The 15,882-nt window shown below is 49.0% G+C and overlaps 1 protein-coding gene across 1 annotated transcript in view; it reads right to left on the bottom strand.

Annotated features, from left to right (window-relative positions):
* The window catches only part of CCN6 (cellular communication network factor 6), a 158,856-nt gene that overhangs the window by 133,666 nt on the left and 9,308 nt on the right, over positions 1 to 15,882 (bottom strand). The window contains exon 3 of the mRNA XM_078648561.1: positions 11,434 to 11,705. Coding sequence (XP_078504687.1) covers positions 11,434 to 11,548 — 115 coding nt within the window. The 5' untranslated portion in view covers positions 11,549 to 11,705. The remainder of the gene's footprint in view (positions 1 to 11,433; positions 11,706 to 15,882) is intronic.

Below are 15,882 nucleotides of genomic sequence, written 5' to 3'. Positions count from 1 at the left end.
CTCCGCTGGCCCGGATCACATTGCGAGGGGGGTCGGGAGGCGGTTAGCTACTCCGCTCCCTCCCCCTCGTTGTTTTTGGTGATTGCGGGTCGGCCGCACTGTTTTCCACGCCGTCTTCAGTCTTTGTGCCCCGCCGCTTCTAAGCACACACGCGGCGGGGGCAGGGGACGACTCGGGCAGGCCGCGGGTGGGCTCCGCTGGTCCTGCTTACATATTGGCACAGTTCATGGCGGGCACTTCGCCCCTGGGGCTCACCTTCGGCCGGCGGGCCAGATGCTTTGTCGCGGTCGTGGCGGGTGGGCTCCGCCCGGCCCGTGCACCTCTCCAGTGGGGTTTGCAGCCTCGCGGCCATCGCAGGTGGGCTCTGGGCGGTCCGCTGTTTACAGGTGGCACTCATTGGTGGCGGTCGACGCGGGTGGGCTCCGGTCGGCTTGCTGTGGGGCCCCCGGTCACTGCGGGGCTCCGACGTGCCCACCGGCTTCTCGGCGCGTTGCGCCCTGCGGCAGGGGATGCCCTCTAGGCGGGCAGCTCACTTCCCCTTTTTATTGTTTGTGAGTTGTGGGTAGTGGCACGCATGGGCTGCACTACCGGCCTCGTCGCCAGTGTAGTGTTGGGGAGGGCCCTAGGCCCGCATGGTAGGTAGCGGCAATGACGTGGACACAGACACCAGTTAGGGGTAGTGGGAATGGCCACGAGCACGTGCGCTCGGCCCCTTTTATTGCCAGCATCATGTGACACCATGACGTCTGTGGTGGGTGGGTGTAAAGTGTAATACAAACACTCTTGAACACTAGACCGTGTTCATGCTAGGACTCTACAGTCCTTAATCGTGAAAGCCCTCGGGGGATCTCCCGTGAGGCGAAGTCTCTCTCGAGGCCTCGGGCGATATATATGGGAGCGCCGCAGAGGTGTTAATTCGCTGAAGCACTGCACCAAGTAGGCCTCTCTGACCCGGGCTAGGAAGGGGGCAAGGAAAGAGCACTCAGGCTCAGCCTCCGACCACAAGCTCGTCTGTAGCTGTACATGTCTCCACCCCAGGCACACCACGGCTGCACCCTTACCTGCACAGTTCCGATCGCGGTTGGCCTGGAATCTTCTGTCAGTTCTGCTTTGGTTCCCCACAGTCTCAACCACTGTGGCCGACACCCACAGCCTCTGCAAGACTGATTATGCAGTGGTACAGGGTGGCTTGACCTGGAAACTCAGGCAACGCCCGTCCCCTTGGGTCCCCACCTCGGCCACGCCCTGATGTCTTTTCTTTTTTAAATTAAATCTTTATTGAGCATTTCTAATCAAACAACACCCCGCGGCCCCCCACCCGTGATGAGGGAATAAATAACATGGGTACAACTGATCATAATGCTTACAAGTACAATATTTGGCTCAATCCACCAGTGGTAGGCTACCTAATGACATTTCATCAATAAAACATTCAGGTATATATATTAAAGTGCAGTGTGCAAGTCCACAGATGAAAGACAGCTTGGTAACAGTTCATCAGTTAATACTTCAGGTATATAAAAACAGATATAAATCTCCAGCCATTATAGTTAAAGTGCGGTGTGCCAAGATAAACACAAAGAGGCAGGGCTAAAAAATAAATAAATGTTAGCAGTCCTTCCTGGTTTCACATACAGCATCAGTTTTCGAGTCTGAGTAAAAGTGCCCATAGTAGCTGCCCTTTCTTTTTTGCCTGAGAGCCTTTCATACAGTAGATCGCTTTCTTCATTCTATAGATGGCTAATAGGCGCGCAAACCAGTGTTGAAACAAAGGGGGCTGTGGTTCCAGCCAGGCTGAGGCAATTAACAGTCTAAAAATTGTCATAGATAGAGCAAGGAAAAAATCCATACACGGGGTCTGTTTCTCTTCATATACCCCTAACAGAATTAATTTAGGTGTCAGTGTTACATTTATATTCAATTTGATAATGAGAAAATGTTGTATTTAATTTTTGACTGATTATAAAGAATGACAAGATGCAAACATATGAATGATATCAGCGAAGTAAGTGGAACAAAGCGGACAGTTGGTTCCTGTCCCATTCCCCACTTTGCGATTCTTATCTGAAAGAGACACGTTACTATTAGATTCCTTACCTTAGAATATCCCCAGGCGTCAAACTGGATCCGGAAATTTTTGCATAGCAGTACCCTTGCGCGTCGGTAGGCGTCGTCTGCGGCTCCGTGTCCGTCGTCGGCGTCGTGGGCGCCGTGATGACGTCGTCGGAGTACTTAGACGCCGCCTCCGCGTGCTGATGTCAGTTCTTCTTTTTTGCGCGCCAGCAAGCGCAGATCTGGAAAAAGCAGTAACCCTAGTCAATTTTTGACTAACTTTTTGATCCTTCTTGATACCTGTTTTCGAAATCTCTCGACTCCGACTCGGTGCCTTAGGGATGCCCGGCTTCAAGCATTGTGACGATTGCGACCGGCTGATGTCGGTCACGGATCCTCACCGCGTCTGTTTGTCGTGTTTGGGCGTCGACCACGACGACAAGGCCTGCTCCGACTGTCGGGCCCTCTCTTCGAAAGCCAGGCGGGAGCGGTCCCGTAGGCGCCTCGAACTCCGACAGTCCCATGGGAGGTCGAGGGACAGGTCGCGGGCCCGGAGCCACCACAGCTCCGAGAGTAGGCCTCACTCTTCCGGGTCGAAGTCGTCGTCAGGTAAGAGGCACAAGAAGTCCAAGCGGCGTCATCGCTCCTCGGACTCCCCCCGACGCTCGCACGATGCGGCCGGGGGTTCGGGTGACACCACCCATGCGGCTCCGTCTGGGCCGCGGGCGCCGCGTCCGGCTCCATACCCTCCGGTCCCTGGGCCGCACGCGACGCAGGAGGAGATCGAGCGCTTCCTCATGGCCATGAGGAAACTCTCTCCTCCGGCGGGTTCCGCGACGCCTCCGGGCCCAGCGGACCCGTCTGGGAGCCCTAGCGGGTCGGCGGCTCCGGCCCCGACACCGTTGGGTGCTTCGGCTCCGACGCTGCCGACCCCGGTTCTGTCCCCATTCCTGTTCAGCCGTCGGGACGGCCCCGATGGGCGCCGCTCCAGACAGCGTTTGGTGACTTTCACTTTTATGAACAGGTCCCATTGGTTGACGACCTTGATTCTCAGGAGATGGGTGAAGGGGAGGACTGGGAGGGGTCTGAGGACCCTCTGACCAGGGAGTGTCAGTCTCATGAGGACTGGGCAGGAGACCTTGGGGATGCCAGTGGCCTGGACACCTCTCCAGACTCTGGTTTTGTCTCCCCTCCTTCCGTGGCTTCGGAGGAGGGGGCAACTTATAGTGTGGTGCTGATGAGGGCTGCCAAGGCCTTGGGCCTTGAGCTCCCCGTCGCGGCCGTGAGGACTAACCTCCTCACTGAGGTCCTTAAACCGCAGTCAAGCTCGGCCGAGCCTCTGCTGCCCTTTAATGAGGCCTTGACGGACGTTCTTTTGGGCACTTGGTCCAGGCCCGCTACGGGTTCGCCCGTAGATAGGAACGTGACCAGACGCCACCGCCCAGCCCCGGGCGACCCATGTTTCCTGTCCACCCACCCCACCCCCGAGAGCCTGGTCATCCAGGCCTCCAATTCCCAAACCGCATTCCTGTCGGCTCCGCCGGATCGGGAATCCAAGAGATATGACCAGTATGGGAAGAAGATCTTCTCATCCCTGAGCCTCGGCTTGCGGTCTTCCAACACCACCTGTCTCTTGGGACGTTACACCCACTCAGTGTGGGATAAGGTCGCGGAAGTGCTGCCAGAGTGTCCGTTGGAGGTACGGGCCAAACTCGGCCAAGCCCTTGTGGAGGGCCGGGACGCAGCAAAGTACTCCATCAGGTGTGGGCTGGATATCACCGACTCGCTGGGCAGAGCGATGGCTACGACGGTGGCGGTCAGACGCCACGCCTGGCTGAGGTCCGCCAACTTCTCGGCAGATGTCCAGAACACGCTTATGGACATGCCGTTCGATGGCCGTCGCCTCTTTGGCGACAAGGCAGACCATGCGCTTGAGCGTTGTAAGGACTCCAGGGCTACGGCCAAGTCCTTAGGCCTTTCGGGCCAGCGCCAGCAAACGGCTGACTATCACTCCTTTCGTGGCCACGGAAGGGGTGCGCCCACACGCGCCGCCAGCCACGCGCCGCAGGGTAATATCCAACGCGGTGGCGGCCGTGGGAACCGCCGTCCGGGCGGTCGGGGGCAGCGGCGAGGTCAGTCCACACCTTCCCCCGCAGCATCCGCCTCAAAACCTTCCTAGTCCGTGTTTTCAGGCCCATGTGACGCCAGTTGGAGGCAGGGTTCGCCATCACCACCTCCACTGGCGCACTGTCACGTCGGACAGGTGGGTGCTGCAAATCGTCCGAAGGGGCTACTCCCTCCCCTTCGAGGCGACTCCTCCAGCCATGCCACCACAGAACCACCGTGTATCGGGGGATCACTTGCGACTTCTGCAGGAGGAAGTTACGTCCCTCTTTGCCAAAGGGGCCATCGAGCGCGTTCCTGGGCCAGAAGTAGGGTGTGGTTGCTACTCCCACTACTTTCTGGTACCCAAGAAGGGCAAAGGGGGCCTACGCCCTATCTTGGACCTACGGAACGTCAACGGCTTCCTCCGGGAGGAGAAGTTCAAGATGCTGACACTGGCTCAGGTCCTTGCTGCCCTGGACCCAGGAGACTGGATGGTGGCGTTGGACTTGCAGGACGCTTATTTTCATGTCCCCGTCCGGCCTGCCCACCGGCGCTACTTGCGGTTCACGGTAGGCCACGAGCACTTTCAGTTTACCATGCTCCCATTCGGCCTTACCAGCGCCCCACGGGTGTTCACGAAAGTGATGGCGGTGGTCGCAGCTCATCTGCGTCGTTTAGGGGTTTCAGTCTTCCCCTACCTCGACGACTGGTTGTTGAAGGCGGGCTCGCCCCAGACAGTCGTCGGCCACCTTCAGACGACGGCAGACCTCCTGCACCAGCTGGGGTTCTCCATCAATGTGCCGAAGTCACACCTGTGCCCCTCTCAGAAGCTCCTCTTCATCGGAGCGGTTCTGGACTTGGCGCGGTTCCGGGTTTATCCACCCGAACAGCGGGTCCGGGATATTCAGGCTCTGATTCCCATCTTTCAGCCGTTGTCCCGGGTTTCGGTCAGGTTGACGCTACGGCTTCTGGGGCTGATGGCCTCCTGCATCCTACTGGTGCATCACGCCAGGCGGCGGATGCGGGCTCTGCAGTGGGACCTGAAGTTTCAGTGGGCCCAGCATCAGGGCAACCTTTTCGACCACGTCCTGATCTCGGAGGGCACTGCGAGACAGCTGCAGTGGTGGCTTACGGACCGCGATTGGGTCAGCGGCAGATCCCTCTCCCTTCCCCAACCGGAGCACGTAGTTCTGACGGACGCGTCCCTCCAGGGCTGGGGAGGCCACTTGGGAGAGGCGGAGATCAGAGGCCTCTGGTCTCCGGCGGAGACCCGGCTCCATATCAGCCTGTTGGAGCTCAGGGCGATTCGTCTAGCACTGAAGGCATTCCTCCCATCTGTCCGGGGGTATGTAGTGCAGGTTTTCACAGACAACACCACCGCCATGTGGTACTGCAACAAACAAGGCGGTGTGGGGTCGTGGATCCTTTGTCAAGAGGCTCTTCGTCTTTGGCAATGGCTGGAACGCCAGGGCGTGACCCTGGTGGCTCAACACCTGGCGGGTTCTCTGAACGCCAGGGCGGACGAGCTCAGCCGTCGGTGCATGATGGATCACGAATGGCGTCTGAACTCGGACGTGGCGCAAGGCCTCTTTCAGCGATGGGGAGAGCCTTGGTTAGATCTATTCGCCACGGAAGAGAACGCGCAATGTCATCGGTTCTGCGCGTTGGAATTTTCAAGGCGGCACTCGCTCGGAGACGCTTTTCGTCGCGAGTGGAGTTGCTGTCTGTTGTACGCCTTTCCGCCTATACCACTTCTGCCCAGAGTGCTGAAGAAGATCAAGCGCGACCGGGCCCAAGTCGTCCTTGTGGCTCCGGACTGGGCACGAATGTACTGGTATCCAGAGCTACTCAGTATGTCAGTCGATCCCCCGGTTCGTCTGCCTCTTCAGGAGGACCTTCTGTCGCAGCAGCAGGGGACGGTCCTATTCATGCTGTTAATGATTGTGCCGTTTTGTATATAATCCTTTGTTGTACCAATAGGGTCTAATAGCTAGGTAGTGGAGGACAAACTCTTTTGATTAAAATAGAAATGCACTAACTGATGGTTATAATGATAATAAATAATAAATAGGTTTGTTATAGTATGTTTTTCTGTTATGTTGCAGAAAATTGTGTGGCTCCTGAAGAAGGCGTTGTCTTGAACGCCGAAACCCGCGTCGAAATACATAAACTTGCCACCTTTGGTCTTAAATATTAATTGTTTATTTATTTCTATGTTGATGTTTTATTATTGTTTTTAAAAATCTTTTTTGCTATTGTGATTTATGAATTGTTATTTTTAAATTTTGTGTATAAAATATGGTTTTTGAGAAATAAATAATACATGTATGTATGTGCATTTATCTAGTTGTCCGTCCCTCCTTGCATTAGTTTCCCCTTTTTTATGATTGCCTAGGAAGTTTTACACATTCGCCTTTCCGCCTATACCACTTCTACCCTGGAGTGCTGAAGAAGATCAAGCACGACCGGGCCCAAGTCATCCTTGTGGCTCCGGACTGGGCGAGAAGGTACTGGTATCCAGAGCTACTCAGTCTGTCAGTCGATCCCCCGGTTCGTCTGCCTCTTCAGGAGGACCTTCTGTCGCAGCAGCAGGGGACGGTCCTCCACCCGAACCTGTCCAGTCTCCACCTCCATGCTTGGAGATTGAGCGGCGACAGTTGAGGCCATTTGACTTGCCTCCTGAAGTCTGTAACATTATTCTGGCAGCCAGGCGTCCCTCCACAAAGTCGGTATACGCCTGCAGGTGGAACGGATTTGTGGCATGGTGCACAGCAAAGGCTGTGGATCCTCTTTCTGCCCCTCTTTCTGAGGTTCTTCTCTTTCTTCTTTCTCTTGCCCAGCAGGGCTCTGCTCTGGGCACTATCAAGGGCTACCTTTCTGCCCTTTCAGCCTTTCTCAGGCTACCTGATCAGCCTTCTTTGTTCAAGTCCCCTATTGTTAACAGATTTCTTAAAGGCATCACTCACACGTTTCCTCCTGTTCCGTTTGTGATGCCTCAGTGGGACTTGAACCTGGTCTTGACGTTCCTGATGTGCGCTCCGTTTGAGCCACTTCACAACTGTCCTCTTCGCCTTCTGACTTTGAAGACTGCTTTCCTGGTTGCCATCACCTCTGCCAGGAGAGTGAGTGAGCTCCAGGCTCTATCTTCTAAACCCCCTTTCCTCTCTGTCCATCCGGACAAGGTTGTTCTGAGGACTCGTCCTTCTTTCCTGCCCAAGGTTGTCACGGCCTTTCACATCGGGCAGTCTATCACTTTGCCAACCTTCTTCCCGCCACCGCATCCCTCTAAAGAGGAAGAGCAGCTCCACCGCCTGGACCCAAAACGTGCGCTCTCATTTTATCTGGATCGCACACGCCAGTTCCGGGTGGATGACCAACTCTTTGTTGGTTACGTGGGCGCTAAGAAGGGGAAAGCGGTGCACAAGAGGACCATCTCCCGGTGGATCGTCTTATGCATCCAGGCATGCTGCTCTTTGGCTAGGAAGGAGCCCCCTGCTGGATTGCGAGCTCATTCCACCCGAGCCACGGCTACTACCACTGCCCTGGGCAGGGGTGTGCCCTTACAAGACATCTGTCAGGCAGCCACGTGGGCATCGCTGCACACATTTGCTAGACACTACTGCCTGGACAGCCAAGTCCGGAGGGATGGCTTCTTTGGCCGTTCCGTCCTCCAGGACTTTCTGGTGTGATTATTGGTTCGCAGACCCACCACCGGGGTTGGTATTGCTGGGGTATCTATTCTAAGGTAAGGAATCTAATACCAACGTGTCTCTTTCAGATGCACAAGTTACTACTTGTGTAACGATATATCTGTAAGAGACATTAGTTAGTATTAGATTCCTTACCGACCCACCCATCCTCCCCATTCTGCGAACCAATATCTAGGGTTAGGGTTGTCCCCTTCAGGGCCCTAGTTTTCATGGCACCAGTGTTGGTTTTTGACATGGCTCTGCGTTTCTGGCGCGGAAAAGCTGTGTCTAAGAACTGACGTCAGCACGCGGAGGCGGCGTCTAAGTACTCCGACGACGTCATCACGGCGCCCACGACGCCGACGACGGACGCGGAGCCGCAGACGACGCCTACCGACGCGCAAGGGTACTGCTACGCAAAATTTTCCGGATCCAGTCTGACGCCTGGGGATATTCTAAGGTAAGGAATATAATACTAACTAATGTCTCTTACAGATATATCGTTACACAAGTAGTAACTTGTGCGTCGGTGTTAATACAGCATAAAACAGGTTTTAAAAAACTGGACTTGTAAGTTTTCCGACATTAAACTGGTTCAGGATAGGCTAAGGGCTTGTTCTGCCACTCAACACACTGTTTATGTAGATCGTCTTTCATTTCATTGTTCAGTAATCAGTATCAGATAAATCATCTCAATGCGGATTTAATTCTGCGTTATCAAATTGTCAACCAGCAAAATTTTTTCTAAGCTGGTGGGACCGCCCACTTTCCGCTGGAGATAATCCCTGACTTATAGGTACTTAAAAAACGGCTTTGTTGTTAATACTGAATCTTGATTTTAACTCGTCAAAAGAGACAAGACCTGCAGGAGTAAAAAAAAGTGCCTAATTTGTCTATACCTGCCGAGTACCAAGCTTGCATATAGCCATCGTTAACAAGTTCAGGTAAATTTGGATTATTCATAATCGGAGTATAAAAGTTCAATCGCCCTAAGACTAATAATTTCCGTGTAGCGACTCAGGCCTTGTACGTACCTAACATATCCTGTTTGCTTTTCTGATGATTTTGGAGCTTAAATAAATTGAGGGTTGTGCCTTGCAGCAGAACACCTCCTTCAAAAACACCACAACATGCACCTGTTAAGAATTCCTTTGTTTATCGTTGGGGAAAATATTTTCTCCATTCGAAAACACTGGCACTTACATCAGATGAATTTTACTTACTTCTCCTCGTGCCAGGAATAAATCTGATATCCAGCGTGGGAATATACATATTCTCTCGCAGTTTTATTTAGCATAAACTTGGGCGGTTGGCATAACAGTTCTTTACATGAGCATCGGATTACATAACGCAAGGTAACACAATGTCTGATTAATTGTTTTATCTTTTTTATGTACGGGGACATCAAATAATTTGTCCAGAATAACAGGATGTAGAACCAATGCTGGGATTCCAACCTGATCCATCAGTGCCAAAGCTTTGGTGATTAGGCTGTATCTGTTCCATTATAATATAATAATATACTATCTATACTACTATTATAAAGAGAGAACTTTGAACCTTTGAGGCGGGTAAACTCAGGAACCACAGCACCAATCCAAACCCGATACATCGTTGTAATTGTCAGGGTCTGCAGATGGACATGGGCTATATAAAAAAATAAAATATACGTTCTTTAAAATATTTACGATTAAAAAAAAAGTAGTCCCTTGGAAGTAGCGCCGGCCACAGATTGCTCTGAAAGCTGTCAAGGAGCGAGCAGTAAAATGGATTCAAATAAACGTGCTGATCTGAACTTCGTGTGGCTTTGCTTTAGTTTGGGGCTTCCTGTTTAGACTATATGGATATCGGCTGTTTGCCCAGTCGAGAAGCGAGGCCCACCTTACGAAGGGTTCGTGCAGGCTCTGAGAAGGGGCTTGCAAAGACGGAACGAAGACAAGAGCAGCTCCAATGCAGGTGGTGCTGCCTTGAGCACGAATTCACTGCTGCACAGCGCAATCTGAGGGCTTACAGCGCTTTACTTTACTCCACTTGGTGAATACTTGGTTCAAATTGCAAGGACTGTTGAGTGGCCCCACTGTGGGAAGCGGGCCAGCGTATTACAAGGCACAGAAGGCTTTGCGATTTAGCCACGCCCACTGTGGCAGGTGCCAGTGATTATATGAGCAGACACGGCCAAAAACTGCTCTTCCAGCCCTTCGTGAACAATGCCTCTGAAGAAAGGATTATTTCCTGAAACGCGTCAGGCTTTACATGTTCAAAGATTGCTCTGAAAGCTGTCAAGGAGCGAGCAGTGAAATGGATGTAAATAAACGTGCTGATCTGAACTTCGTGTGGCTTTGCTTTAATTTGGGGCTTCCTGTTTAGACTTTATACATATATATATATATATATATATATATATATATATATATATATATATATATATATATATATATATATATATATATATATACTACTATTATAAAGAGAGAACTTTGAACCTTTGAGGCGAGTAAACTCAGGAACCACAGCACCAATCCAAACACCCGATACATTGTTGTAATTGTCAGGGTCTGCAGATGGACATAGGCTATATAAAAAAATAAAATATACGTTCTTTAAAATATTTACCATTAAAAAAAAGTAGTCCCTTGGAAGTAGCGCCGGCCGAGACGTGCGTGCTGACATCAGGAGCACGGGAAGGAGCGGCGTACAGGAGCGCGAGGAGGAGCGGCGTACATGAGAGCGGGGAGGAGCGGCGGACAGGCGGGGAGGAGCGGTGAGGAGCGGCGGACAGGCGGTGAGGAGCGGCAGACAGGCGGGGAGGAGCGGCGGCTGAGGTAGGTGAAGCGGCCCGTGCGCGGCTCATTGGGGGCCTTGAAAGTGGCGGGTGTGCTCCGGGGGACCCACGGACAACGTCGGGGCGGGCGGGGGCCCTGAAGCCTGAGACAACGTCTGGGCGGGCGGGGGCCCAAAAGCCTGATTGCTCCCGGACAACGTCGGGACGGGCTGCTAGTATTATTATAAAACACTCATGCCAATAGTTTGTGAATACCCATAAAAGCGCAAGTCTATAGGTATCCATCTACTCAAGCAGGTGTTACCATTACCTAATATTGTTATCAGATTCATGGAGATGTTTCTGCCATCGCTTTAGTTCAAGAAGGGCGACTCAAACTGAAGAAGCTACTTCTGAGAAGGATTGAGCAGTTTCTCCATTCCAGTCTTAATGGAGAATCACATCTTAAATTCTTGATGGCACCCAAAAGTTTTATTGCTGTCGCATAGATATTCAGATCCAATGAGATGGATGACTTTGAAACTTATGCAAGCCAGTGGACATTACACCTAGAGAACAGTGCCTCATATGGTATTAACAGTGTGACATAAACTTTACTCCTGTTAACAAACATCTAGAAAAACCTGCTTCTCCAGTAGGATCACTAATTTGGCTATTAGAGTATCCAGCTCTCTAATACATTGCAGATGGACCTATTATTAATTTGAGTATAAATAAACACAGATTTCTATAACTGTACAAAAATATTGAGTGAGGATATACATTTTGAGGAGAAACTTACATTTGCACACTCCAACTTCATACCTAGGCTTGTCAGCTGAGTAGTCGCAGTAGAGTCCTTTGTGGGAATCACAGACATCTGCTTCATTGCAGGCGTCTCCTGTCTGTTTGGCACACGTTTTACAGCATCCACAGCCATCCTTGACCAGGCTCACCCCAGGCGGGCACGTGGGTTTACGCGGACATTTGCAGGGCCAGTGACAGTACTCTCTGCGCTGGTGTTCCGCAGCTGCTTCCGAAGACTGTCCTCTAGGTTTTAATGCTGCATTCTCACTTCCCTGTGCCCTGTAGAAGAACTTACACAGAGTTTGACTCTTTGAGAATGTGCATAGCCAAGAAACCTTTATCAGTATGCAAAAAGCATAACTTAGCATTTGTAAATCGCTCTTGTACAAATGAAAACAAAAAAACTCTTCCTAAAAAATAACATTTCCACTATACACATTGTAAGAAGATATGATGAAATCATGTACATGAGTAGTTAAAAGGCATAATTTTCTTTAAATTATTTATATTGCCTGCCATCATATTATTTTATATAGACAATGAAGTTACAAAGTTAGGACCCTGTTCACACAGGTAATTTGCACTTTTGAGTAAGTTTACAGTTTTGTATAAGTGTACTACTTTTCAGTATTCACAAAATGCACTTTTGTACCAACTCACACTTTTGTAGTAAGTTTCTACCTCCTTCATTTTAATTTGAGGGTGTTGCAATACGAGTGGTTGACCATGTGTAGTGCTAACTCACTACAAAAGTGTATTTTGTGAATAATGAAAAATAGTCAACTTATTTCAAAGTGGAAGTTACTACAAAAGATCAGTTTGTGAATAGCACTTTGTAGCAACTTTTGTAGTACAACAATATACTTGAAAGTGCAGCTTGTGAATCACACCCAAAATTTCCTTCTCCATCATCCACATCACCCCTGGGCTTCCAATGTCACCTCAGAACCCAAATACCCAAGGTTCTATGCATGTAATAGCCTAGATGGGACCATAAACATAGAGTTGAGATAGGAGACAACCCATTGGAAGGAATCTGAATGCTAGTGCTACCATGCTAAACAGAATGCATTCTAGGAAGTGAACACATGGCCATCATCACTGACTTAAAAGCCTGTAGTAATAAACCTATCATGTACGTTTCCCTTAAACATTGTGTAGTCTGCAGATCCATTTTAGCAACTAGAGGTATGAGTTACCAGACAATGCAGTATTTTTTGTAGTTGGCAGTGTATTGCTCAGCAACATCTTCTGAAAAAGTGTAGTAAAAACTGAGAAAGTTGCTCAATAGCTCCACATTTGTACAGAAAAATGCTTCCAAAGTCAAGGTGTGGTTTAGAGTTTGGTGGACAGATTACTCCATGGCAAAGAAGACAGATATCCTGTCCTTCCTACCACACGTGCATTATATCCTATAACACTTGTTATAATGTAAATGGGATATCCATCATGTCTGTGATGGAGTAACTCTACACAAACTTTATTTCAGGCCCTCTGTATTTACTATGAAAATGCATTCCAATTCGATGGTTGGCATAATACAAAGTGCAAATATTTGGCCTGCATGCCTGCTCTTATTTCTGCTATGACAATATGGATCTTTATAGTAAAAGTTGTAAACTATATATTTCGATTCTGAAAAAGCACAATCTCAATTAATTATCACAAACAGTATGTTATACCATTAAACAAACGTTGACTTCATGTTACAGCAAAACGAATGAAAAAAAAAAATTCAAACAGGAAAGAATAATGCGCAGCTTGATTTCTGGAGTTATGGTGTTACTGGCTGAGGAGGAATTCTTCCATTCAAAAAGTAGTAGTTTCTATATTGGCACTTTCATAACTATTCAATATATAGTATAAATATCAAATATGGAGGATCTGCATTGTTGGGCAAAACCAAAAATAATGCCCTGTGACCACAGTAAACATAATCTTGATCTTATCACAAGATAACCTAATGAAACCTAATTAAAAAATGTAAAACACACTCACCTGCATTGTACTTTATGGCCCTCATTAGACCCAAGCAGAAGCACTGTCTTCATCGAGGTCTAACACGACCACAACTCAAAAGTCCCCTGCCTTCACCAGGGATTATTCCCCTCAGAGATGTAAAAATGACAGGCATTGATGGACACCTGAGGGTTCATTAGAGTTACTGTGCGCTGTCCCACTCTGATCTGTGGTGTGCACTTAAGTGAGTGCACGAGGTGCAGAACAGGACAATGCCTAGTATCACAACAAGTGTCCTGTTACCAGTGTCCTTGCAAACCCGCTGTTAATAGTAGATTAGTGATAAGGTGGATCTGTTGTTTGAAGCAGCCACCCCACATTTCACTGTGCTGGTGGCAACCTGCCCCGTGTTTTAAGGGCAGACAAATATCCCCGTACAATCAGATCCAGTGAGTGACTGCACCTGTCTGTACGGGGGCATAAGGAGGTGGTCCCTGGGACCCTCTTTTCCATTTTAGAGGGCACCCTTTTTGGTCGCACTTACTGTACACCATGTCTATATAGCACAATCAAGGCACCTTTTGTCGGCCTAATTAATTTGTTCCTAAGTTTGCAATATAGGGCAGGTGAAGGGGCAAAGAATTTTCTCATTTTCATGGGACCATGCTACCTTGCAAATGATAAAGCTCACCTTTGTGATCATGTTGTTGCACATTTAAGGCCAGAGTGATCTTTAGTACAGAAGTGGCTGTAAAAGTGGCTGAGGCCCCCTCTGTACTATACAAGTACCAAAAACAGGCCCATTACGGCTCCAACCATATTGGTACCCACTTCAATTCTATGCGACTAGTCACACGCAGACCAAGGGAGTGACTCTTTTGTTTAGGTGAGGTTTGCCCTTAACCATTGATCATAACATGGGCGTAGAGAGAGGGCAGGGGGTGGGCTCGAAGGTCCAAGTGGGTTCCTACGTAGTCACGCTTTTCTCCAGCTATGGCCCCATTGATCATAAGGATGAATTCTATTGCTCAATATTATCACTGATAACAAACTGTATTGGGCACTTTTTGACATGGTGGGCCAGAAAAGGGAGCCCATGGCTAGTGGCTTCCACTCCAGGCCAGCTAGGGCTCTGACCTAGGGCCCAATCTGTGCATCCTATCTCAGGCAAGCATCACCATGGGCCTGCTTCAGCACTACACATTCTTGTACTCCATGCACAGTGAGTCCCAGAGGAGGACATTCAAGATAACGTATCAGCCTCCGGGAGCCCTGACTGGGATCCAAGCTTAAAATGAGCCCTCGTGCAGACTTCTAGGGCAGCTTGGGAATCTGAACACTGAGCCACGTAAAGGGAATGATGTGATGTATTCAGGTATTTTAACAAAACAAATCACCATTGACGTTGGCATGACACGTTTTGCACCACCCATGTAGGCGTGGTAAAGGGCCACTAATTTGAATTCCGCCCAGGTCTAGCTGAAAGCGCATCCAATGATGAAGCAGATTCACTGTCGGCAGAGCTGAATGCTGACCAGGTGCCATTTCTTTTTATCCCCCTCAACAATCTGTTGTTTTTTAAAAACTCTTAAGGCAGGAGTTTGCTTGTAAAAAACAAAAATTAATGGGCCTGACATGCAAAGCCATATCTATGTATGATTTAGGGCTGCTCTTTATTTTACCCACAATCCCAACAAGTTCTGCAAGGAAACTATACAACTGGAGGACCATCCTAAAAAGAGCAAATTACCCAATGCATTAAAGGCAGCAACCCTCTGACAGACATCACTGTCGTTTATTGACCTGCTGCTCCACCAGCAGTTGCTCCTCTGGTTGTTAGTCAGCAATTCCTCCCATTTAAATGGGTTGAGGAAACCACATATTTTGTGGGCTGGTAGAGTCACTTATTATGGCAGCTCTCCAGTCCTGCCAAAATATAAAGGACCTAGTTCGTTTCATAGATACAAATAACTATATTCTACGTTTTAATGTCTTTCCCTGCATTAAACATATAGTGGAGAAATCTACTAATTTAGCTACATGACAGCAAAATATAATCTTACTTTGATTTTTTAAGGGCCAAATGGCAGCTGGCTCAATAGTGCTCTTTAAGTGGAAGCCCGTCAATAAATCTTAGCCACCTCTGAAAGTAACTTAATTGATTGTGTGAATTAATTACTCATATGCATTGTGCATGTATAAACCAGGTCTTAAACAGTAGATCTGATTCATCCCAGCTCCTGAGAAACTGAATGGAACACTAGAACTCAAAGCCAAGTTAAAGACCCTATAAGAGAAACTATGAGCCACATCTGCTAAACTTTTAGGAGGTTGCAAACACTCCAATTCACAAAATGAAATTGTTTGCAACTGCTAAGAATATATTTTGAATATACTAAACCCATTTTGTGAGTCAGTGAAGTTTTACTGTCTCCGTAAAAGAATACACAAATGGATACCAAATCTCATTTTCAAAGGGACGTGTTGAGGGCATCGTTTCCAAATTTC

Source organism: Lissotriton helveticus, chromosome 6 (genome assembly GCF_964261635.1).
Source record: "Lissotriton helveticus chromosome 6, aLisHel1.1, whole genome shotgun sequence".
NCBI classification, from domain to species: domain Eukaryota; kingdom Metazoa; phylum Chordata; class Amphibia; order Caudata; family Salamandridae; genus Lissotriton; species Lissotriton helveticus.
Note: the sequence above shows the minus strand (reverse complement) of the source record. Positions and strands in the feature narration are given on the sequence as shown.